The following is a 24,813-nucleotide window of genomic DNA, read 5'->3' as shown; positions in this document are numbered from 1 at the left end:
TGTGTCTATAAAATAGACACACACCCATACAATACACATCACTGTTATAGAATTTCCATCAATGTGCCCTAGAAGCCATGAGAGTTGAACGGTAGGTTAACACTAGAACTGCTACCATGTCACAGCGCTGCTGTAGCCCTCACTACAGTGACAGAAGGAGCTCTTCCATTGCTGTAGAAATCCCCCTCTCCGAAAGGCGGTAGCTAGGTTCACAGAAGAATTCTTCTGTCAGCCTAGCAGTGTCTGTACTGGGGCTTAGATTGGCTTCATTACATCACCCAGGTGTGATTTTTGTCAGCCCTGAGCAATGTACTTACACTGACCTAACTTTGTAGAGCAGACCAGCCCCGAGAGAGCTTTTTTTCTAGGAGCACAGTCACTAGCTTAGGGGCTGAAAGGGAAACAATGACACACAGTGATGGAGTGAAGGAAAAGGAAAGGAATAGGTGGGATCATAGACTCCTACAATTGTAAGACTGGGAGGGACCTCGAGAGGTCATCTAGTCGAGTCCCTTGCACTTGTGGCACAACTAAGTATTATCTAGACCATCCCTGACGGGTGTTTGTTTAACCTGCTCTTAAAAACCTCCAAGGATGGAGATTCCAAAACCTCCCTAGGCAATTTATACCAGTACTTAACCACCCTGACAGTTCGGAAGTTTTTCCGAATGTTCAATCTAAATCTCCCTTGCTGCAATTCAAGCCCATTGCTTCTTGTCCTGTCCTCAGAGGTTAAGAACAATTCTTCTCCCTCCTCCTTGTAACAACCTTTTATGTACTTGAAAACTGTTACCATGTCCCCTCTCAGTCTTCTCTTTTCCAGACTAAACAAACTCAATTTTTTTCAAACTTCCCTCACAGGTCTTGTTTTCTAGACTGTTAATCATTTCTGTTGCTCTTCTCCGGACTTTCACCAGTTTGTCCACATCTTTCCTCAAATGTGGCACCCAAAACTGGACACAATACTCCAGTTGAGGCCTAACCAGTGTGGAGTAGAGCAGAAGAATTACTACTTGTGTCTTGCTTACAACGCTTCTGCTAATACATCCCAGAATGATATTCACTTTTTTTTTTCCAACAGTGTTACAACGAGAGACTGCTGAATTGGAATTAATTTGCAAACTGCATACAATTAACTTAGGCTTGAATAGAGACTGGGAATGGATGAGTCATTACACAAAGTAAAACTATTTCCCCATGGTATTTCTCCCTCCCACCCCACCCCCCACTGTTCCTCTGATATTCTTGTTAACTGCTGGAATTAGCCTACCTTGCTTGTCACCATGAAAGGTTTTCCTCCTTTCCCCCCCCTGCTGCTGGTGATGGCTTATCTTAAGTGATCACTCTCCTTACAGTGTGTATGATAAACCCATTGTTTCATGTTCTCTGTGTGTGTGTATATAAATCTCTCCTCTGCTTTTTCCACCAAATGCATCCGATGAAGTGAGCTGTAGCTCACGAAAGCTTATGCTCTAATAAATTTGTTAGTCTCTAAGGTGCCACGGGTACTCCTTTTCTTTTTGCGAATACAGACTAACACGGCTGCTACTCTGAAAACTGTTGACTCATGTTTAGCTTGTGATCCACTTCGACCTCCAGATCCCTTTCCTCCATGCTCCTTCCTAGGTAGTCATTTCCCATTTTGTATGTGTGCAGCTGATTGTTCCTTCCTAAGTGGAGTACTTTGCATTTGTCTTTGTTGAATTTTATCCCATTTACTTTGGACCATTTCTCAAGTTTGCCCAGACTGATGGACTGTTTTCTCTAGCAGCTGGAGAATGGGGTGGGCAACCAGGACTCCTGGGTCCTATTCTGGGTACTATTATTGGCTTGCTGTGTGACTGTGGGCAGGTACCACTCTGTGCCTGAAAGTCCCTTTCTGTACAATGAGGGCAGTCTTTACCAGTCTGTCTCCCCGGAAGGGGGCAGGGGGTACAATGCGCTCAGAGCCCCTCTTATGGCCAGAGCTCACAATGCTTTACAAAGATGGGTGAGGATTGTTTCAAGTCTGTAACAGGCTGGTCTGCCCCGCCCCTTTGAGGGCCAGGAGGCCTGTGGCTAGCCAGCTGACTTCAATCAGACCCACCTGTTCCATAATTAGTTGCCTCCCAGCAAAAGGAAGCAGGGCTAATTGGGGTCAAGTGAGTTTGAAACACCTGGGCATCATCAAGGGCTGAGAATTCAGTTTGGCAGCAGCAGGCCCCCAGGGAGCAAAGTGGGTTCCAGTGAAAGGGTTCTAGGAGAATAGCAGGGGAGCTGGGTTGCTGTCCTGAAGTGGAGAGGTTTACAGGTGGGCCTGGGAGTCCAGCCTGCAGAGTGGGTTAAAGACATGTTTTGTTTGGACTCCTCACTTGGAAGAGGGTTGAAATCGGAGTGACCAAGCTGGAGGGCTGAGCCCCCAGGAGAGGCAGCAAATGCTGGAAAATGGAGGCAGAGAGCACCTCCAGTGCCATGCTTGGCTAGAAGGGCAGCTCATGTCTGCAGTGTGCTTTGAGATCTGTAGACAAGAGGCTCGGTGAAGGTGCAAACAGCTGTTCTCCCAGACTCCATGAGTGCTGGGGGGGACAGACCCTTTGGGATGATAGATGCTACCACTGGATGCTCCTAAATGGGGAGGGAAAGGATAGTGCAGGCTGTGTCAAGGGCAGGTGAAAAGGGAGGTAGACAATACCCAAAGATAGCAGCTCCCAGGGGATACTGGACCAGGAATCCTGGAGTTCTGGTATCGCTGACTTATTGGGTGGTCATATGTCATGTCACCTCATAATGTCTGTCTTCCCCAGCTGTTCAGTGAACATAATGCTTACCTGCCTCCTAGGAGCACTGTGTGGGGTTATCTTGCTAGTAGCTTTCCAGCATGTACAAAGAGCTCTAGAAACGTTAAGAATTAGTAGGAACTAGAGCTGGTCAAAAAATGCCAAATCACTTTCATGAGAATCTAGGTGTGTGTTGTTTGTTTTTTTTTTTTTTAATTTCTCATGAAAAATTCCAAGTCTTCAATGAAAAGCCTAAAATTTTTCTTTGAAAACCCAAACCTGAAAACTTTTACCTCTTAATTTTTTTGTCAAACTGAAAAACTTCAACCATTTCCCCATGAAAGCTGTTGGGTTTTGAGTGAAAAATTATTTTTGTTTTTAGGGAGAAAAAAAAATCCAACTAGCTCTTGCCTTCTCAGTTCAACAGTGCTCCTAGTCAACAGTGCTGTAAATAGGCCAGTTGCCCAGTAGGGTTGAACTTGGCCATCTGTTGGCAGGAATAGGATCTGTTTGTCCTAGGCCCTGTACCACTTGATTGTCCTAGGCCTGTACCACTAACAAGTTAAAGAAGAGTTTACTTGAAATGCAAACAGTAGGGGGGGGTGCCTCTTTGTACTGGGAGAGCTGAGTTCTGCCCCCCCAGCTGTACAGCAGTGACAGCCGTAGGCAAAGCTTGTTATAGCCTACAGGGGAGAGAAGATGAACAGAATGGACTACAAACAGCCAACTATTGATATGAATGCAGCTTCCAGGGATGAATAAACAGAAGTGTGTGTGTGTGTGTGTGTGTGTGTACACATACACTTACTTTAGAGAGAGCGCTAGAACTGTTTGTTCTGAATCACTCTACTTAAGTGCAAAACCAACTTACTGTGGTGGGGCACAACCACCGTCCCCACAACAATCTGTATCTTGCCTCTCACTGTGCCTATATGTATAGGCCCTGCTTCTGTATCTTCTGTGCATGTTTAACTTTATAGGTGTGGGCAGTCCCAGGCAAGGGGGGAGCATCTTATGAGCCACCTCTTCCAAGGTGCATTTTGGAGTGCTCCCAGGTCTTGGGTGGGGAAGGATGAACGTCTGTGCACAATCTGTTTGTACAGTTACCAAACCCTGTACATGTGCAAGCAGGTGTCTCCGTGTGCACTTGTGAAATGCTGGTCTGTACATTGGAGCCAGGGAGGTGAGTGCCTTTTCCTTTAATAAAGGAGCTCTATTGTGTGTATGCAAATGACAAGCTTTTATACATGATCACGTTCCCTGGTGCAGAGAGATTGAATCTGGAAAATGTCCCCCCACTATTCAGATAAAATAGATAATCTATCCCCACCCGTACCAAGTGGAAGTGCATATGGCCAGGCTGCTCCCCCCCAGCGCATGCCGAGTGTGGGCGGGGAGTGCACAGACAGCCCTGCCCACCCTCCAGATGACACTAGCTGGGGAGAAGGGGAAGGAGGAGCTGCTGGGAGCTCAGCTGGGAGCATCTGAACCTGGATAGTCCGGGGAAAGGCAGGGATCGCGGCACGTTGGGGGCACAGCACGGCAAGGAATTGCACTGCATCCCAGAGAAAATAGGTGCTCTTTATGGCATGTGGCTGGTAACTTTTTTCCTGCTGTACTCTTTGCAAAAAGGTATGTCCCGTCGGGGGGGGGGGTTACTCTTTGGCCAGCGGGCTCTTGTCCTGCGCCTTGTGCTCCGGCCCGAGGGGACGGGCCGGTCCGGGGCGTGTCTGCGCCCAGCCCACCGCTCCTACCAGTCGGGCTGCAGCCAAGCCCTGTCCCCGCCTGCGCCGGAGCGGTGCCCAGGGCCGGCAGGGGTCCGGGCAGCCCCCCAGCCCCTTGCTCTGCTGCACCTCGGGCTCAGGAGCCGCCCCCCGCCCGGCCCGGCCCGGCCCGGCCCGGCTGTCAGTCGGGGGGGGCGGGGCAGGTGCCAGGCTGATGCGGGGGGGCAGCTCCCCTCGGGGCTCGGAGTTTCGGGCCCTCACGAAGCGGCTCTGAGTCCCGTGCCCCCCGCACGGAGGATGCGGAGCAGTTTCTGAGCCTGCCCTGGGCTGCCCCCCGCTGCTTTTAACCCTTTCGAGTCCCTGGTATGGGGGGGGTTGGGAGCTGGCAGGAGGAACCACTGTTGGGGTTGATCCTGCTTTGAGCAGGGGGTTGGACTAGACCCCCCCGCCCCAGGTCCCTTCCCGCCCTGATCTTCTATGATGGGGGGGAGAGAAGGGGATTTGTGCAGCTCCCTCCCCCTCCGACTTCGTGGGAGAGGGGCAGTTCCCAGCCCTGCTGCAACGACCTGGATTATTAATTCAACAATTAATGGTTGTGAGGGTGTAATTGCAAAGAGCAGGACGTTGGGAGGGGGGCAGGACCCGCCTCGCCAGCTGTAGTGCCCACGGGGCTGGCTGGTTCTGCACGCCCGGGGCCCCTCTGGGCTCGGGTTGCCATGGGGCTAATCAAGGTCCGGGTGACGGGCAAGCCCAGACCTGCAGCCCCGACTGCAATGCACCTGATCCCGGGGGGGGCACCCCCCGCTTTTCCGTGGGGCTGGAGCAGGCAGGGCTCAGCCCAGCCCAGCCCGTCCGGAAAGGATGCTAAGCCCAGGGCTGCCGGGGGTATGGGGTGTGTGGGGCGCGGGGAGGGTAGCTGGTAGCGCTGCCTTTGTAAAGACGCCCCTGCTGATCACGGGGAAGGGTCTCAATTGAGGGGGGGTCGTTGCTTCACTAAAATAAAAAAATATCCCCTCGAGACGTCTACCCGGTGTTGGAGGGGTGTTTGAACCCCCGGGCGTGGGGCCCCTGCCCGCTCCCTTCTGCCTCTTTGCACCCCCGCCCAGTGGGTGGCGGGGGTGGGGGTACCGGTACCTCCTCTGGATGGAACCTGCTGCAGAGCCCCGCTGGGCTCCATTAACACTCGATTCGGAGTGAAGGTGACGCCGCTACTTCTGTCTTAAGGACAAAATAAAAGCCCAAGAGCCCCAACTCGAAGAGTTTGCTTGAGGAGGCTTTTTAATGGGGGCAGCGGACCCTGGCAGTGGGAGCCCCGACCTGATAATTAGTGACGTTAACTCTTTGCAGCCGCTGAAATCCCTACCGTGGCGAGGGATTCCCCACACAGCTCTCCAGCCCCACAGAAGCGCCTTAATTACATGAATATTAAAATTTTTCTCTACCTATCCAGCGTCTCTTTGTGCAGGCAAGATTTCAAAGGCTAAAGCTTGTAGCGATACTTTTTAAAAGCTTTGTTCTGCTGTCCTTACTTCTCGGAGACTATTTACGGCAATATTCTAATCCCACAAAACAAACTCAATCCAGGGATGCTTTAAAATCGCATCCTCTCCTCTCGGAATGCTACATTAAATGTAATCCAGTGGTTTGATCCCTCCGATTGGGACAAAAAATTACTGTCAAAGAGCCACCACACTGGATTAATTGTAAATTGGGAATTGTTAGCATCATCCCAATGAGTATGCCAGGCGCTCTAAACTAAGGTCCCCAACTAGAGATGCAATCTAAGAGAAAAGACATCTGCATGTAACATTAGTAGCTAAATTACAGTCCATTTGTAATAATATTTGATTGGGGTTAGCTAAAAAAGCGACCCTATTCTGATTCTGCAGGGATTTTTGTAGTAAATTACCTTTTTATTATCTGGTCCCCCGAAAGTAATAACAGAAACGTCCATGTTATGGAAAATGAGCTACTTTCAGTTTACAAAACATTTTCTTTAATAATCGCTTTCATCATCTGAAAACAGCAAGAGGCAATCTTAGGAAAAAGGTAGTGAAGGAAACAAATTGGTAGTGGGCTGCATCCTTAAATATGATTGCTATTGTATATTGAATTTATTTTAATGTTAATATAATTAAAATATTTACTGAGGTTTAATGGTGCACTCTGAGTGGTTGTGACAGTCAATTACTTAATTATTTAATATGAAATAGTTTTATTAAAGCTGGAATAAATCTGTGTTTGGGAGCTTTAGTCAAAATTGCTATTGTTAGACATGCTTTTAGGAGCTGCTGTACTGAACATGGAAGTGTCTGCTTTGCATATCTTTGCATGTTTCCTGTGTAAAAAAGAAAAACCAAAACAAATAACCATCCAAGGCACTAAAATGATTTTTCTCCCCCAACATCGAAAATAATAAATCCAACACAGCTCATTTTCAGCCCCAGCCTCTTAGAAAAGAGTCTCTGCTACCGAGCTCTCTCTTCTGAGAAGAGCAAATTAAAACCCTCCATTAGCACTATACCTTATGGCCTCATTATTTTTTTCTCTTTTCAGTTCAAGAGAGATTTTATTTTGAAGAGTCTCTGTGCTGAAAGTGTTAAAGTGGAACAATTCCAAAGAGAGGACAGTAATACAGTGGAAGTTTCATTATAATAGGATAAAAAATTGAATTGCTTAATGCATGATAAACCTTTCAGCTACTTTAATATTTCTAGGTATCAAAGCATAACCATTTAATACATTTCTGCTGTAGAACAAGAGCTCAATTAGAAACAAAAAGCAAATAAACATTTGATCCCAGGGACCAGTAAAGTTGAGAAATCCCTCAATAGACTGTAGCTGCTTATTTATTTATTTTTTTAGCTTATAAAATAAAATAGGCGGTTAGCAAGCGAGGAGTTGAGCGAAAGCGGGCTTGGTGGTTGATTACACAAATTAAAGAGGAGCCATAACAATGGGAGGGAGGGCGATGTAAATAGGAAGCAGTACGATCAGGAGGAGCATACGAGTCAAAATCTTGATAAACTGGGGGAATAATCTCCCTGTATGATTTTGCTGGAGTTCTCTGCCTGCTGATTTGTGATGCTGATATTTTGTGTATGCTGTGTTCAAATATGAGAAGCAGTGAAATATGTTGCTTGCATTTTTTAATCTCTCCCCCTCTGCCCCCCAATGTGGTACGGTGCTCATTTATCTTGGAAATGAAACGTGGAATCCATGAAATCCACAGAGGAAGAGCTTGCAGTACTGAAGTCCTGGCAGTGCCCAGTGTTGTTATTTTACAACACCAGGGCCATGATGGCAACTCGTTAAGAGACCAGTCTCTACGCCTTGCTCATGTGTAAAGCTCTATGTGCCTTAAATGAAGAATTAACACAGGCAACCCTAATATTTTCTGGTACTTGTGTTCTTCAGAAGGGAATAACAATCACTGCTTGTCAGTTTGCCCGTGCTCGGAGCCTTTGTCCTCGCCCAGCTTGCAGAGGTTGGCAGTGGGTTGTGAATTTAGGAATCCACTGGCCATGCTTTGAGCACCCACAAGACACCATATGTGTCCAATGTGGTGCCCTTCTTTCTGCCCATGTGGCACTGAGATGCACCTGCCTCGTTTGAACCAGCTGCTGAGCTCAGTGTGAGAATCAAATTGGAGGTGTCTTTGTGGAAAGAATTCTCCTGACATGGAAGCGTGTGAGTTTTGAGCTGTATGTTGGATAATGTGAATTCAGCAGACTCCGGAATAGGCAGGCTGTTACATACAACTTCCTAGGAGAGAATGAAGCACAAATGTATTTGGTTATTTCAGGAGACTTGGAAGTACCCTGCTGGTGCATTTACAGGGTGGCTAGTTAAGGCCCAAAATTTTATGTACCTTGAAATCAAAATTCTAAGTAGCTTTTTTTTTTTTTTTTTTTTTAAAAAAAAGAATCTTTCCCCAGATTCTTAAATTAAAAATAGCCCCCCAGTGTCCCCTATAGCATTGCAAACACCCCTTGCTGACTAACCTGTATCAAATATCTAGAAACCCAGTTACTTGGCCTTTGCTAATCTGCTGACCAGACCAGGAATTACATTTTGAAAGGCTGGTGGGAACCAAAGATAGCTAACATTCATCCTAACGAACTGGGGAAAAGGACACAACTGAGTGGATTTCAGTACTCCCTTCTGCTTGTTCAGTCTATTGAGTCACTTTTTGGTTTATTTCTTACACCTTGCGGGACGTGTGAGGGAAATTGACCTTTGCTTGTAGAAGCATGCAGGCAGGCTTAAGGCTAATGAAAGTCATGGCCTGCTGACTCAGGACGGAGCTTAGCAGCTGATGTACATGCTCCTCAGATGTACCATAGTCCGGACCTTAGTCCAGTCCTGAGCCTCCCTTGATTGGACACTTGACATGGTCCTGAAATGTGTGTTGGCTCAGTGATGTCACCAAATGTCCAGTGGAGACTCCGGTAAAACTTGCCAGACTTGCTGCATATGTGACATAAGCAGAACTTGAAATCAGGTCTCCATAGATGAAAGGCTGGTGCATGCACCCCCTGCTCTGGCACTGCAAATTCCGTTTGTCTAGTTCTGCTTGTTCCCCGCATAATATCTCAGGGTAGAGGGAGGAGGTGGAGAATTGCATTTCAAGCTCCTCTTTTGCTTAGTTTTGCCTTGCAGAGGTAGGGCACCAGGTAATGTGCATGTCGTCGTTGTGTTTTCTGTGCAGGGATTTAGGGTGTGCTTGTTTTATCAGAACTTGGTGTACATGCTCTGTCTGGTTTGGGTGTGTGCAAAGGCTGCAGAGACTGACTTCTCAGCTCTCTGGAAGGTGGGAGTTGAGACTGCTCTGCCTTCATGCTGATTTGGGCTGTGAGCCCAGCATCAGATCTCGCCTCTAGGTGCAACTGGGACTAGGATTTGAGGTTCAGTGTGTGGTGCTCTGCCCTCTTAACAGGCGCACAGGGCCTCAGTGTGACGGAGGACGTTGTGATGCTGGGGGGTCCTGACCACTTGTGGTTAATGTTTCCATACTATCCTGCAAAAGGGTAGGATGGCAACTCCAGGTGCATTTGGAGTCATTGCAAGTTACCCACTAAATTCCTCTTGCATTGTGACCTGGACTCCCTATTCTTTCACTTCCTGTCCTAAACCCCTACTTAACGCTGCTGTGTACATCTCATCGTAGAGATGGCTGCGCTGCAGTATGCAGAAGTGTGTGGCTTGTGTGAAGCGCCTTGGGAGGAAAGGTGTAGTGTAAATGGTTAGTGATCACCACCTCTCTGAGCTCTTGAGTCATGTATAGTGGGAAAAGCCAATGCCTTGGGCCTGAAAGCCACATACACTCTGCATTAAGCTTTTAAAACTGCATCTTTTTTGATGAATACACATACTGAAAACTTCAGCGTGCATGGTTTCTTGCACAGGACTCAAGCCTGAGCTTCAGGTGGCTCAGTGATAGGGTTGGGGTGAATTTATGGTCACTCTGCCTTGGCTTCTCATTAGAGTAAATGAGTGCTTTCCATCTAACACATCTTTCTGCGGTGCTGAGAGTGGCTCTGCTTCTAAAGATATTGCAATTTGAAGAGTCCAGCGAACAAGACTAGTAAATATTGCGAAGGGATGATAACAAAATGACTCACTTTTCCCAGCTGAGATAGAGGTATTAATATTTCAATATCCTAGGTTGTAATTTACTAGGACTTAAGAAGATTGCACGGTGATAACTCAAAATATATTCTCCTCAGTGCTAGATAGGCACGGTCCATCTACATATTAGTCCACCTGTGCAGCTCTCATCCGGCAGAGTTCAGGACTCCAGCACTCAATACAATGCCCCTGCCAGTGACATATTGTCTTTCCATAGGACACTTCGATTTTCACCACACCCATCCCAGCGTTTGAGGTCTGTATAAATTAATGCCCTCAATATTTAGGTTAGGGTCAACACATGTGACCAGATGCCAGCAGCGATTTCTGGTTTAAAAATATTGCAGTGCTATTTCTAAATTTTTAATCTCTCTGTGATTTGGAGACAGTTTTATGAAACATGGGATTAGGATGGTGCTCAATGTTAAATGGTAAAGGAGATTATATGGATTTAACTCTATGCGTCTGTCACATAACTACTACCAATCCCATAACTTCCATTTTCTATTAAAAATCCGTTTTCCCCTTTGACCTGAAAAAGCTTTGCTGGTAATCTGAATTTCTCTTGTTATTTATGAAGTATTTTTCCATTCCTCCCCCCGCCCCCTCTGTGTATCCAGCATGCAAGGGTGATGTCTGCAGAGAAAATTGTTCTCTAGCAGGATGATATCTGATCATTGCATCATACAGCTGGCAACGTGTCCTGCAAATTGTGGCTTCCACTTGAGCAGGGATACTCACTTGGGGGGTTGGCACAGTCAATTCTGCCTGCTCTTGGGCAGAGCAAGTGGAATTCTCGTTGGGACTAGCGGGGAGGCCTCCAGCAATAGTGCAATGAGGGGTGCTGAGAAAAGGGATGGGATGTGAAGGAGTTACTAGAATCCGCCCTCTTCTCACACACAGCTAAAAGGCACCTCTAGGATTCCAGGAGGGGCTGTGAGGTGCGGGGGTGGATGAAAAGGGAGAGGGACTGTGGCATGGACCAGAGTTGCAGACAGCTACAGAATATTCATGGTTCTAGGTCCTTACATGACGCATGTAGCTACACAGTAGAAAGGATGTTCTATTTTTTGTGCACTCTACCTTTAAAGGTAGAGTAGTCTCCATGCCTTGTGTTTCAGGGAATATGCAAAATGTTATCATGATGGTTAGCACATGAATGCTTTCTCTCTGCTTGTTTTCCTTCATCTGATTGTAAAGACATATTTTGCTCTTGTGTATGGGCAGGATGAGTGTCAAGACGTTCTGAACAGCAGAAATGCTGATTCATCACAACAAACTAGCCTTAAGACATTATTTATATTTGGATAACTCTTTGGAGCCCCAGTCATAGACTAGGGCCCAATGTACTAGACTCTGCGCTGCCACAGAACAAAAAGATGGCCCCTGCTCCAAAGAGATTAGGTGTCACAATGTGATTGTTTAGTGGCACTGTGCCACAGAAAGCACAAGTAGCTTTTCAAAGGCCATCAGAGGATCAGCTGTTGATTGTCTTACCCCGTCTTTGTCATGAGTCTCCTAGCATTTGTCAGCCCAATAAGAAAAAATAAATAAATGTCTTTGTCCATTTCTGTTTGTGCAAAGGCTCATTAGCTGTGAATGTACGGGAGGGGGCATGAAGCATCTTTTCTTTACCCGTAAATCTGTTATTTAATCAGCAGTAACATTCCCAATCAATTTATCATCGATATCTACCAGTTTGTAGCCACAAAACTGACTGCAGCATCCTTGACTTGGGCTGGTAGAACTCTGGTTAGTTTGAGAAAGGAAATTTTGTTGTCATAGTCGATGTTCCTGCTCAAAACATGGAGAGGAACAAGAAATCGGCTGTTTAATGGGTGTTGAGAGAGACTGAGATTATATTTCCATCTCTGGAAGGATTAAATAAGAGGGGGAATTGTTTAGTGAGTAGAGTAGAGGGCTCCTGGGTTGTATTCCCAGCTCAATGAGAGAGCATGTTCTGGTGGTTACAGCTGAAGACCAGAGCCAGGACTCCTGGGTTTCCCTTTGATGCACTAAGACCCCATGGGCAATTTGCTTCACTGTGCCTCAGTTTCCCCATCTCTATACAACAAGAATACCTAAGTCAAGTGCCATAATGTTTAATTTTCTATAGAATTTATCAAAGCAACTCCACAGAAGTGTAGTTCTATTATTATTATTATTTATTATTATTATCATCACTGAGAGGGAGACCTGCTGGTTAAAGATTCTGTTATGTAAAGTAAAATAACAACATTCCCACGTTTGCCTTCCCCTGTCAGCTCAGGAAAGCCTGAGCCAGCTGGCGACGTGACACTTACCCATAGCAAGGAGTGTGGTTCCAAACACCCCTCCTGATGAAAACACAAATATTATTTTTTCAGTGGAGGCGGGTGCTGATGGTCTCATCACGGCTTTTTGATGTGAGTTGCTGTGGCCAATAATGCGTTAATAGCCTTTCATCAAATGAGCAGTCATGAAGCATTCTCCCTGGAGGGGCAGCTAAAAGCTAAGCTAAGAATATTAATACAGATGAGACTCTTTTTCCTTCTCCCCCTCTTCTTTCTCCTCCCAAAGTTGAAGAAATTGAGGTGATGAAAGGTCCCTTGTGACTCATTCTGAACCAGCGGTAGAGTAGTTATTTGCTTATGGCCCTGCTATAGCACAAGCAGAGAGATTGTGCTCTTGCTAGAGCTATTAATACCCTAACACCGATCACTGCTTTCTATATTAGTGTCCTTTTGCCTACGTAAAAGTAGCGCAGTTAAAAAATCGGTTCTAAGCCACTCGGCACCTTGACGGCAAACCTGTCCCCTCCCCTTCCAGGTTTGAGGTGTCGGAGTGGAGGAGCTGGGAGGGAAAGGCCTTTCCGCCTGCACTGGAGGAGGAGGAAGGTTGAGGGAGGCTTTCCTACATTTCCAGACCTTGATTGCAGTTTGGGAGACCCAGCTGTGAAGAGCTGCTCCCTTACCCCCTCTTTTTGGAGGGGGAGACTGGCAAAGCCCCACTGCTCTCACACAGCTTCCTGTCACAAAACCATCCCCACGCTTTAGAATTCGGCCTGTTTCTGGGGCCTGTTGTCCGAGGAGACCTCTCAGGAGGTGTCCCCCCCCCCCCCGGGCTGCCTCTTCGCTCCCTAACTCAGCTGGCCCGGGGGAGGGAGTGGACAGGTGACTTACCTGTGGGGAGGCTCACACGAGGGCATCCTGGGAAATGTAGCTTGTATTAGTCGTAGGTGTCCTAGCAATTGTGGAAATAGCTGTGCTGTGAAAGGGCTGGGGTTTCCAAGGCATCCCCTCAGCCCCGGCCCAGCTGCTGGGGAGAGCGGTGACCTAGGAGAGGTGGGAAGTACCGGGCCACTGTGTTCATACACCAATTTGCCCGCTCTCTTTGGGGCTGTTTGTCGCTCCCTGAGGAGGGCTCCCGGGGCATGTCATTGGGAAGCCATTGCTCTGCAGGCAAGAGGAGTCGGATGTTTGCAGTAACTCTATGCCGTTGGCTCTGGTCTCTCCACAGCACACACTGAAGATGTTGGAACCAGTCTCTACTTTGTGAATGACTCTATCCAGCAGGTGACCTTCTCCAGCACGGTCGGGGTGGTGATCTCCTGCCCCGCAGCAGGGTCACCCAGTGCCGCCCTTCGCTGGTACCTCGCCACAGGGGACGACATCTATGATGTACCGCACATCCGGCATGTCCATGCCAATGGGACTTTGCAACTCTACCCCTTCTCGCCATCAGCCTTCAATAGCTTTATCCACGACAATGACTACTTCTGTACCGCGGAGAACTCAGCGGGCAAAATCAGGAGTCCCAATATCCGTGTTAAAGCAGGTAGGGCCGTGGGCGGGGGCCGGATCTTGGAGATGTTGGTGGGGTGCTGGTGTTCTGTGTTTGTGACGATGATTAGCCCATTTATGTGTCCCGACTGATTCTCTCCAGTGCCATGGAATTGCCTAAAGTGGCTGATACAGTGAGCTCACTTCATCAATTAACCACTAAAGAGGGTGGCATCAGGGCTTGCTGGTGATTAGGGCTGGAACTCTGGTCGCTTGCGTCCTATTCCTGGTTCCGCTGCTAACTCTGCATGGCCATGGGCAAGTTACTTCACCTCCAAGTGAATGAATGCCTGTCCCCTGCAAAGCATGCTGTGGAGACGTGTGTTCGCTGACCGCATGGCACTTGGAGAGCCTCTGGGTAGCCAAGCCTGGCTGTTCCTGAGGTTGGAAGGAGACCTGAGGAAGTCCTAGCTGAGTGAGCTGTAAATGTAGGGCCTGCTCCTGCCAAGGCTTTGGGTGGAGTGCCTCAGCCTCCAGTGGGCCGATGCGCACAAGTCAGCGTGTGAATGGGAATAACCATTCACAGGATCAGGCCCGGAGGCAGCACAGTGGCCAGCAGTGAGCTCCGGGGGCCTTCTGCCTGTATCTTCAGATAATGGGTTTAGAACAGTATCTAGCACCTTTTGCCACATGAGCACGAGCCTCTGCAGAGAGAGCAGGTCATAGCAAGGGCCCAAACTGGGCACTGCCTTGTGTGCCAGCAACCAGGATAGACAATAACTTCATTTTTACCTGGTATCTTTTGTATTGTGTCTGCCTTGCGCCCTTCACTCTAAAGGTGCCAATAGTGCAGGCAAAGGCGGCAGCCTCTGGGCTCAGCTTCAGCTCACACTCAGCCACGGACGTTAGTCTGTTTACTTGGGAAGTGTATTTGCCAGGGTGCTTGGGTATCGTCTTGCACCATTTGCAAGAAATGGGATGGAGACTGCAGAGTCCTGTGACTTGGGTACAGGAGACCAAGGTTCTAGTCCTATCTCTGTGCTAATTCTCTGCATGACCCTGGGCAAATCACTTAATTTTTCCTGCCTTGCGTCCCATCTGTGATATGAGGGTGATGATACTTACCTGTCTCTCAAGAAAACAGACTGTCCCAAGAATCTATTGTGTGGGCTCTGTAACTTGGACATGGCCCATGGAAAGCACAAGGGTTTAGTTTCCTATTAAGAGTTTAGCTTTTCTCCCTAAGCGTTGTGCCAGAGAGCAGAGCAGACAGCCTGGGGTGAAACTTGAACCTGTGACCTCTGGGTCTGGAGGTGAGCTTTACCAAGTGAGCCTTCCTGACATGATGAATACAGTATATATGGGGATGTTATTGTTGCTCCCACAGGAATTGTGCCCTGTGGAGCCTGTGAGCATGCAGGCTAAAATGCAGCTGCCATGTGGTTTTGCGTGTTGGAGAGGCTTTTCCGGCAAGGCCGTGGAACTGGGACTGTAATAGTCTATTGTAAGAGGATCGATTGATATCATCATAGACAGATAGTAGATATGAGGGCAGGGTATTGGATAAACAGGAGGCGGAGTGTCAATAATGTTTCAAAAACTGCATCCTACCCGAGCCAAGAACAAACAATAATTTAGGCCACTTGCTGGTAGGGAGAGCTCTGTAGAGTGATTAGTGGGGAAGAGAGCCGAGGGCCATCCTAGTGCTGCACACTGGGGATGATTCTGGGGGAAGTTGATAGTAACAAGAGAGCATGGATCTCCAGGACTAATCCCTGTCTGGCAAAGGCCAAGCCCCTTCAAATATTGGGAGAGCTAGGCCCTGCCATGTCCCACTGGGACAAAACCCTCGGGTCCATTCGCCTGAGAAAACTTCCCCAGAGCAAGGCAGGCGGGGAAGGGTCAAGGGGCTTTTCCAGAGAGGTGCTGTGCTGGTATAGCTCAGCCAGCTACAACAGTGGATTGTGGTTCTAATGATGACATTGCAGCTAGGTAGATTTGGAAGAGTAGATGCAAAAATGACTTTTTCTTCAAGAAGGGCATAAATCCCATTAACTTCCAGGGACTGTGACCCGCCTGCAGTGGAACAAGAGGGGATGCTTTATTCACTGCGATCTTTGAGCCCTTCCGGAGGTGGGATGTGGGTACAGAAACCTTGCATCTTGGCGGGCTTAGACTGTATGACCCTTGCGATCCCTGCTAGCCCCCTATGGTTCTGTGATTCTATGGCTGTTCAAATCCAGCACCATAACAGGCCAAAATGATTTGCTAACCAGACGTGTGTCTCAGCCATTGAAGTAGCAGGACAGCAGGCTTGGTGTCCATGGCTGGGGAGCAATGGAGAAAGCCAGGGGCGTCTTCTCTTCAACAACAAGTCATTCATACCATTGAGATCTAGAATTGCCAGACTGCATCAGGCCTGTTGTGGAGACCAGATGCTGGATTAGATGGACTAGTGGCCAGAGCCAGATGTTTCAGAGGAAGGTGAAAGAAACCATGCAGTAGCTAGCAAATGTGGGATAATCTGCCTGTGAAGGTCTCATCCATAGTCAGAGATGGACTCCAGCTTTGCAGCATGAGGATTTATCTCTGTTCCCAAACATCTGTTAGCATCAATTTTATAGTAACTCCTGGATAGTCTTGTATAATTGCCCAGTCCTTCAGCAGGTCCCTGCAAGGGGGGAACCCCCCTGCCTCATTAACCCCCCTTCCTAAGCCCCTATATCTGCATTGCAGGCTCCAGCTCAACCACCCCAAGACTTCTAAGAAAACAAAAGGAGGGGGAATATAGCCAAGTGCTGCTTTCCAAAGTGATTATAGTAAATTATTGACCAGGCTGAGGAGGGCTAATAGCCCAGGAATGACTTCATTATGTAACCTATTAAAAACAGGGCTCGCACAGAGAACACAGCCGAGCAGACTAAAGGGTGTTTTTATTTTAATTCATTATGCTGCAAAGTAAACCGGCATGAAACCCCCTCCTGCCTAGGGAGTGAATTATTTACCAGCATTAGCAGTTAAGCTATAAACCAAAGCAGAGGGGAGTGAGCAATACGCTGGGGTGTATGTTTAAGGGAGGGGAATGTAAATACATGTTGTTTGTCAGACGTGTGACATGTTGCAGCTCGGGTCAGCCCAGCTCTGGTGGAGGCTGAGCTTCCCATTGGAGTGGAAGTTTAACTGTCGCTGTCTAATACGTAGTAATAATACCTAGAGACACAAGGTGGGTGAGGTAATATCTGTTATTGGACCAATTTCTATTCCCTCACCCACCTTGTGTCTCTAACATCCTGGGACCGACACAGCTACAGCTACACCGCATACAACCAACACCTGGCACTTCTATACAACTTATCATCCATCCTACAAAGGAGTCATCATCCCTATTTGACAGATGGGGAAACTGAGGCACAGAAGTGCAGTGGCTTGCCCAAGGTCACCCAGTCTGCCAGTGGCATCCAGGTCTCCTGAATCACAGTCAGTGCTCTTGTCCACTAGGCCATGCTGTGAAATTGCTCCCAGCAGGGATGGAACCAGTGTGGGCCATGTGAGGCTGTGGAACCAGGTGGTGGGCTCTGTTAGCTGACATGAAGCAGGCAGAGGGGAAGTATGCGGAGGGTGCTGTTGTAACTGATACTTTCCCAACACCCAAGATGGGTTGGTGCCTGAGAACAAGAGCAGCGGGCACAACTCTGCTGGCAGCTGCCTCACTGCTGATCTCCCTGCTGCAGGACCCCCTCTCCCAGCTTTTTGAGGGTATCCAGCATTCAAGCTGTGTTGCTTAGTTTGCATCAGGCATGGTGGCCACATGGTCCTAGTTCTGCTCTCCAGCTGGATGAGCAATACACTTGCAGTCAGGTTTCCGGAGTGAATACTCGCATCTGGAGTCCAACATTCTTTTCCTGTTTAATCGCACCCTCTCAAAAAAGAACCCTTCCAACTCTCTAGTAATAACTTAAAATGTATTGTTTCTGAAGACGCTCTTACAAGGCACTAGCTGTGCCAGGGTGTTCACGGGAAGCAAATGCTGGGAGTGGCAGATTCAATTTTGTTGTTGTTTCCTAGGAAGTTTCTAGAGGTGAAAATCAATCTCTGGTCACACTGTCTGGCCCTGCAGACCAGGGTTCCTGTTGCCTCCCTCTAGACACTGGGGTGAGGTAACATGCCCAGGGTGATGCAGTGAGTCTGTGGCAGGGCTGGAGCCCAGGAGTCTTTACTCCAGCTCCCTGTTCTAAATACTAGACTTACTGAACCTCATGGAGTGACTGCAGGCTACTGCTATACAGTGCGGTGGCTTTCATCTCTTGTTTGAAGGTGGGCATTGCAAATCTGAATAGGCTTTCAGCTGCTAGGCCTGGCTAGTAGTTCATTCCTGTGCCACTCCTTCTCATTCAATACGTATCCATGGGACCTCCTCACAGGATTCCTTGGGATGTCACTGGGACAGCTCAGTCCATGGCCATTAGAATGAGTTTGGCTTTAGGATAGTTGGAAACACTTAGTAAAAATCCCAACTTCTATTTCTCATGAGCGTGCTTCTGTTCCCACCTGCTTCCTGTCAATTATCCTTCCTAATCAATTATCCTCTTGCCACTGAAATCCTGTCTCCAAACACTCTTCTTCTGTACCTTGTAATGGCAATCCCCGAAAAAGGCTATTTAAACCACATACAACAACAAACACACAATAAACTGAAATGTAAAGTTTGAAAACCTGAAGAAGATTTTAGAGAAGAGGCACCAGGAATGATTCGAGGTCTGTATAACCTGCCTTCTAGTGAGGGTCTTGCGATGCTCAATCTGTTTTTAGTTTCCCCATGAGAAGAGATCAGGTGTTTTGATCACAGTTTTACAATTGCACAGGGCAGAGATTTCTGATAGAAAACAGCTCTTTAATCTAGCAGACAGAGACAACACGATCTAATGGCTGCAAGCTGAGACTAGACAAGTTCAGACTAGAAATAAGGTGCAATTTTTAACTCTTGGAACAACTTACGCAGGGGTGGGCTAGATTCTCCATCACTTAGAGTCTTTAAAGCACGATTGCCTGGGGTTTAAAAGGTCCAGTCTACCTCAGGCAGAAGTGAAGGGCTTCATACAGAGATTCCAGTGCAAGTTTCTATGTCTCTGCTAAAGCAGGAGGACCGGCTAGGTGACCAGAAGGGACACTTCTCTCCTTTAACCATCTAGGAAGGAGTAAGGAAGCAGCTCCTGTGTAACTGATGAGGCTCCTGCTAACCAATCCACTTTGCTTCCTTGAGCTGCTCTCTACTGCAGAGCAATCCCTGTGTCCTGCTGGGTCTGCCTCCACCAGCCGTCTGCCTTCCCCCAGACCCCGGTCATCTGCTATGTTTGTCTGTAGACTGCTTGGCATGGGATCTCTGGGGGCAGAGAGCATACCCTCCTGTGGACCTGCAGAGCATCCTGCACATATGTACGGTGAGAGGGAGGATTGTCTGAACTGTAGCCCCCCCTTCCACCCCTCACCGTTCATGTGAGGGCGGCTTGTCAAGCCAGCTGGTGCCCTGGAGCTGTTCTCTGAAGGTGCGTTCTCTGCTGACAGGCGGTCTTCTCAGGGACTGCTCGGGTTGGGCCAGCTGCAACTTCACTGCAGTTCAGCACCTCCTGTACCAGACTGCTGTTGTGTGGAGCCTGCTGGCAAGTTTCACCGGGGCTTCCTGAGGGATGGGCTGCCATTTGCCTCCAGCCTGTGAGCAGGTTTCTGTCTTGAGCTCTTGCAGTGAAGACATGGGCACTTGGAGGGGAGAAATAGCAGGCAGAAGTAGCATCACCTTCTGTTTTACTTATTAAATACTCCTTGGGCCTATTCAGAGGAGGCCCAGTCTGCACCTGCCAACAGATGAGTTCACAGCTGGAAGCAACTCCCCCGTGGCTGTTGAGAGTTTTCTGTTAAAACACACCCTGGATTGTTGCTGTTCTGACCAGTGGGGGAGCTGCAGATGACCCGGTGATCAATCTCTTTCCCTCTCCAAGGCGGTGATGAATGAGAAACCAATGTCCTTTGGGGCAGGCATGTTGTCATGACAAGATCATGCACCCACGTGCTAGGCTGATTTTAAATGGAAAATATTTAAACTTTAATGGTTCTTGGTGTGTCTGCCTGCGCTCCTTATTGGTTGCACTGACGTGTCTCCTTACCAAAGAGACCTTGGGATGTTCAGCCGATCAAGCAAACTGACCAAGTGCTTTGTAGAGTTCACTAGGGCTGCTGCTAGTCTGGATAATCCCTCATTATTTCCCGAGAGAGAGAACACTGCAGAGCTGCCAGGGCAGGCTGTGGGCGTTGCCGGGTCGCCCTGCAAGGGGAAAGGCTATCTGCCCTAATGCCCTGGGCAGACCCCACTTTGGGGAATTGCATTCCTCCTCCCTTCACTTTCAACAGGGTATCGTTTTCTACCTCCCTCCCTGTGCCCTAGTGCTGAGCAATGCTGATGCACGCTCAACTCCTGCCCAGACCCAGCTGCATTTCGGCAAGAGGAGAAATTATTCTTCCCTGCCTTGTGGAAGGCCTGCCCCACTGAGGTGCTGCCTGCATCTAGAGAGCTCTGGGTACCCATAGCCCCTGCAAATGGGAACCCAGGCATGGCAGGAAGGAGGGTCTCTTCAGAGGAATTTGCCCAGAGAGAGCAGGGATTGTCGGCTTCACGCTCGCTTGAAGTCTGAAACGTGCACTATTGCTGTGGGAATCTGCCAGTCCTTGCCGTGCTCTGGTGCTAGAGAAGAGCCATTTCCCCCTCCCCAAATGCTGCCCTGATGGGCCGGCACAGAACCCTCACATGATGGGGAGGGGTGCTGGGAAGTGCTGCTCTGCCCTGCCGCGAGGGTGTTTCCCACCCCAGGAGGACTCTTCCCATGACTGGACAGCGGCAGGGTGGTGGAGGGAAGAGGCTGGGGGCTGCGAGTCCCTGGGAGGAGGTGCACCTGGGATGTGATTTGTTGCAGTGAAGGAATTGCAAGGGCCATGCTGCTTGCAGTGGCATGGTGGCACGGGAGGAAGTGACCGCTGTTGCTGTGCTATAGTCTGTTGAATGTCCCACTGTGGGTTGGTGTTTCACTTCCTTACTGGCCAACGCAATCACTTAAATGCTCCACTTCAGAGCCGTTCCCAGAAAACGATACTTCTTGGCATTTCTCTTCTCTTTGGGCCCCGTGAGCACATGGGATGTTGAGACCCCCAGACACATGTGCATATGTGAATTTGCTCTCCCTCCAGCTCATTCCTTGCAGCAAACGCTGGAGCTGCTCAAAATGTTGGATAAAAAATAATCTTTGGGAACTGTTTAAATTAATGTGTTTGTGCCCGGTGCAACTTGGCATTGGTGCGTTGATCATTGTGTGATTATCTGCTTTTCTCTCTGCAGTTTTCAGGGAACCTTACACCGTCCGGGTGGAGGATCAAAGATCAATGCGTGGAAACGTGGCTGTCTTCAAGTGCCTCATCCCTTCTTCAGTGCAGGAATATGTTAGTGTTGTGTCCTGGGAGAAAGATACTGTTTCTATCATCCCAGGTAAGAGAGGAGCAGGAGGGGGACCCTTCATTCTCCCAGGAAATACTAACTGCATTGCCATGTGCATGAATTGTTGTATACAAAGCTCTTTGGTTTTTCTCTGTCCCTGGGCCCCAAAAGCAAGGGGGGGGGGTTGCTGATGAATCATCTTCGTACGAAAGCCGAGCCTGTGGGCTGGATTTACATTGGAAATGAGCGGTATTTGACTGCGCTACGTATTCTGTGGCGCCTGTTGTATTTGCCAGGATTGCAGTGTGTGCTTTGAAGCTCCTAGGTGCATAAAACTGAAGTGTGACAATATGTGCATGTCTTCTGGGTTCTCCCACCCACTGGTGACCTTGCCAACCTGGAGGGGTACGTGACAGCGGGGAGTCAGGCAGAGGCACCCTATGCCCTCCATCTCCATGTATTCCTGCCGGGAGCGGGGCGTGACAAGAGTAAATAAAGGCTCTCTCATGACTCTTTACAACCCTTCCACTCAAACACCCCTTAACTCCTGCCAGCACGGATGTCCATGGCCCATGTGCTCCCTGCCTTCCCCTGTGGCCCTCACAGGCTGTTAATGTGCCCAGGCAGCATTCCAGTTAATGCTACCGTTGCTGTCCATTAAGACCTGTGAGCAAGGAAACGCCATAGAGGAGTAATTAACTCCGGTCTGTCTCCGGGGAGGTGATGGTGCAGAGAACATGTGCTGCCAGCCCATGTAGCCTGGCAGAGTGGCTGGCACCGACATCCCTGTTTGTGGGGTCTGGGCCGGTGGCCGCTGCAGCTTGGGGAAAGTTTTGCTTAGCTAGTTTTGGATCACAGAGGCCATGCTCCTGTGGCGCCTGGTGCTGAGGAATCCAGCTCCTGGGGCCAATTCTGCAAGGTGCTGAGCACCCCGACTCCCCGAAAGCCTAGTAGGAGGCGCTCTGCTCTGTGCGGGATTGGCCCATTGCGGAGCAGAGTTAAAGCCTCTATGGAGAAATACCAGGCACTGCTGAAGGCAGGTGCAGAATGAGTCCAGGCCCAAGTTCTGGGGTGTTCGGACCCAGAGTTTTGGTGTGGCCCACTGCAGTGATAAGGGCCTGCTGGGAGGTTAGGATCCAAATTTCCCTGGCATTGAGGGCTCTGGGTTTTGGGTCCATCTCAGTGAGCAGTTGAAAGAGGCGGGTGTGATGGTTAGCGCTTTCTGCTCCTCGGTGCTTGGGCCTGATTCTCATTAGCAGAGGAGTCTTGTGTGGGTGGGCCCAGGTGCCTGGGTTGTGCCAGCCCACGTGTGATCCTCTGGAAAGGGTGCACTCTGCAAACTCATCAGAACTTCAGCTGGGCCCAGCGCTTCATGCACAACTACTACTACTACTTCTTGGGCAAAAAAGTGCAGATTTGGCAGTATCAAAACATTTCATAAATTCAGGTCTAGTTCACCAGATTGTTTTGATGGGAAACAAACAATTCTGAAGAAATAGAAATATTTTGTTTTGACATTTTCAAAACAAAATGTCTTGATGTTTTGGTTCGTAGTGACATCATTTTAAAATGTCCCTTTTAAGTATATTTAAATCTCCCCCAGAAGCATTAAAAATGTGTGACAGTGGAACAAAATGTCCTGCGCTGCAGAAACCCTTTAGTCTGACCCAATGTTGCCACTGAAAAATCTGTTGTTTGCCCACTTCCCTTGAGAACCCCTGGGGAATTGTAAGGGGGTGAGGGGTGGCATGGGAAGTTACCTGGAAGAGGAGGCTAGTGCACCCTCCCGCCACGGTGACCTTTTTAGTGAGCACATTGTTGTTTGAGCAGAAGAACACAAGACTGTATGAAGTGCTCATTGATTTGTGAGCGAATTGCGCACAGAAACAATTGCTGCTTTGCTTCGTTGGCTAATGCTCTTGTGTGGATTTGTAGCTGGCTCTTGGATTGACAGCGCAGCATTTGCAGTGAGGTGTTGGATGGCAGAATTCACTGGGCGATGCGCAAAGGGCTGCGGTGAGCCGAGCGTTCGCCACTGGGTATGTTTCGAGCTGCCACCTACCCTGAGATTTATTGGTTGTTTAGCAGAACGTATCCCTGCTGCTCCCATAGGTTCGGTTCCCCCAATGAATGGCACGGTGGCACCCAGCACTAGTGGCAGGTATAGGCTGGGCTCTGGGGGGCTCCTAGTGTTGGGATGGTGTCCCTAGTCTCTGTTTGCCAGAACCTGGGGATGGGCGACAGGGGATGGATCACTTGAGGATTACCTGTTTGTTCATTCCCTCTGAGGCACTGGGCACTGTCCAGTGTCGGAAGACCGGATCCTGGGCTGCATGGACCTTTGGTCTGACCCAATACGGCCGTTCGTATGAGTGTCACATCTAACCCTGTTGCAGAAGGTCTGAGACATGGTGATTCCAAGGCCAGTATCACTGGCCCTCAAGCGCTCCTGCTGGCGCTTTCACTGTGGAAGCATAAGAGGAAATTCTGAATATCACCGAGGCCTTGGCATGGGTGTAACGCTGGTTACTGTTAGGTGGGTGACCTTGAATCTCAGAGCCTGGTGATTGTGAGGAGGGTCCCAGAGCGGAACGAGTGGCTGAAGAGGTCAGTGTGGACGTTCCTCTGTACCGGGGTGACCTTCTGGCTCTCTGCTCGGAGACGGTATTGATGGCAGTGCTGGCCCTCCCGCACAGCACGTGTAAGCTAGTAGTAAAGCCATCAATACTGTGTCCCCTGGGGGATCCGGAAAGAATTAAAGGATTTTGCCCAAAGTGAATGCACTGTATTTGATATTTGCTCACAGGTCAGTAAATCCTAGCAGCCCTCGGGGGCTCAGTATTGCTGTAGTTGTGATGTCGCGAAGGGGCCGAGCGTTTTGCTGCTTGGCAGTCCAACTCTAGGTGTTAGTAAAGAGCTTCGCACCACGCACGCTAGTGATGCCACCAGTTCAGCCTCGTGTGCAAACCTGAAGTTGTCCCTCGTAAGAGCAGGTGCTGGCTACACCTGTGAGCTGATAGGCTTAACCACCCTCAGAAGGAATGCTTCAGTTAAGAGCTCGCTTGTAGAGTGGCATGTGGTTACTCTGAGGGCTAAAGCCAAACTGGCCTTGGGAGATGCATTTTAAACATCTCTGCATTATCTTCTTCGCCCCCCACTCCTGCGTCCCATCTCCTGGGAGGGCAGCTGGCTTTCCAGTTGGGATTCCATTGACTCCAACCAGCAGATCCAGCCCAAGGAGTGCTGTTCAATGTGGTAGCCCTGTATCAGATTATTAATACAAGGGACAGGAGCTGGCGGGTCAACGTTTTTACACACGCAATATCCAAAAAACCATGAATTTTTCACAAAAATCTTCATTGTGATGTTTACCCTGTTTTCAGTCAATGGGAAATTTTGATAAAGCTTCTAAGATTATGGGGACTCAGAGGGAAGTGGTGGATGTCTGACAGCAGTGTTTCTCA

General features: G+C 48.8%; 1 protein-coding gene across 7 annotated transcripts in view; it reads left to right on the top strand.

The window, feature by feature from the left end:
• DSCAML1 (DS cell adhesion molecule like 1) overlaps positions 1 to 24,813 on the top strand; it is a 307,623-nt gene that overhangs the window by 5,569 nt on the left and 277,241 nt on the right. For 3 of the 7 annotated variants that reach the window (XM_038380607.2, XM_038380610.2, XM_038380609.2), the window contains exons 1-3: positions 4,186 to 4,388; positions 13,610 to 13,927; positions 21,254 to 21,400. In XM_038380607.2, coding sequence (XP_038236535.1) covers positions 4,346 to 4,388; positions 13,610 to 13,927; positions 21,254 to 21,400 — 508 coding nt within the window. In that variant the 5' untranslated portion in view covers positions 4,186 to 4,345. Of the gene's footprint in view, positions 1 to 4,168; positions 4,389 to 13,609; positions 13,928 to 21,253; positions 21,401 to 24,813 lie in introns of those variants that run through there. The other 4 variants (XM_043500856.1, XM_038380613.2, XM_038380611.2 and 1 more) reach the window with 4 other exon arrangements.

The sequence above is a fragment of the Dermochelys coriacea genome, chromosome 22, assembly GCF_009764565.3.
Source record: "Dermochelys coriacea isolate rDerCor1 chromosome 22, rDerCor1.pri.v4, whole genome shotgun sequence".
Classification (NCBI taxonomy): domain Eukaryota; kingdom Metazoa; phylum Chordata; order Testudines; family Dermochelyidae; genus Dermochelys; species Dermochelys coriacea.
The sequence above is the reverse complement of the archived record's forward strand: the minus strand, read 5'-3'. Positions and strand labels throughout refer to the sequence as shown.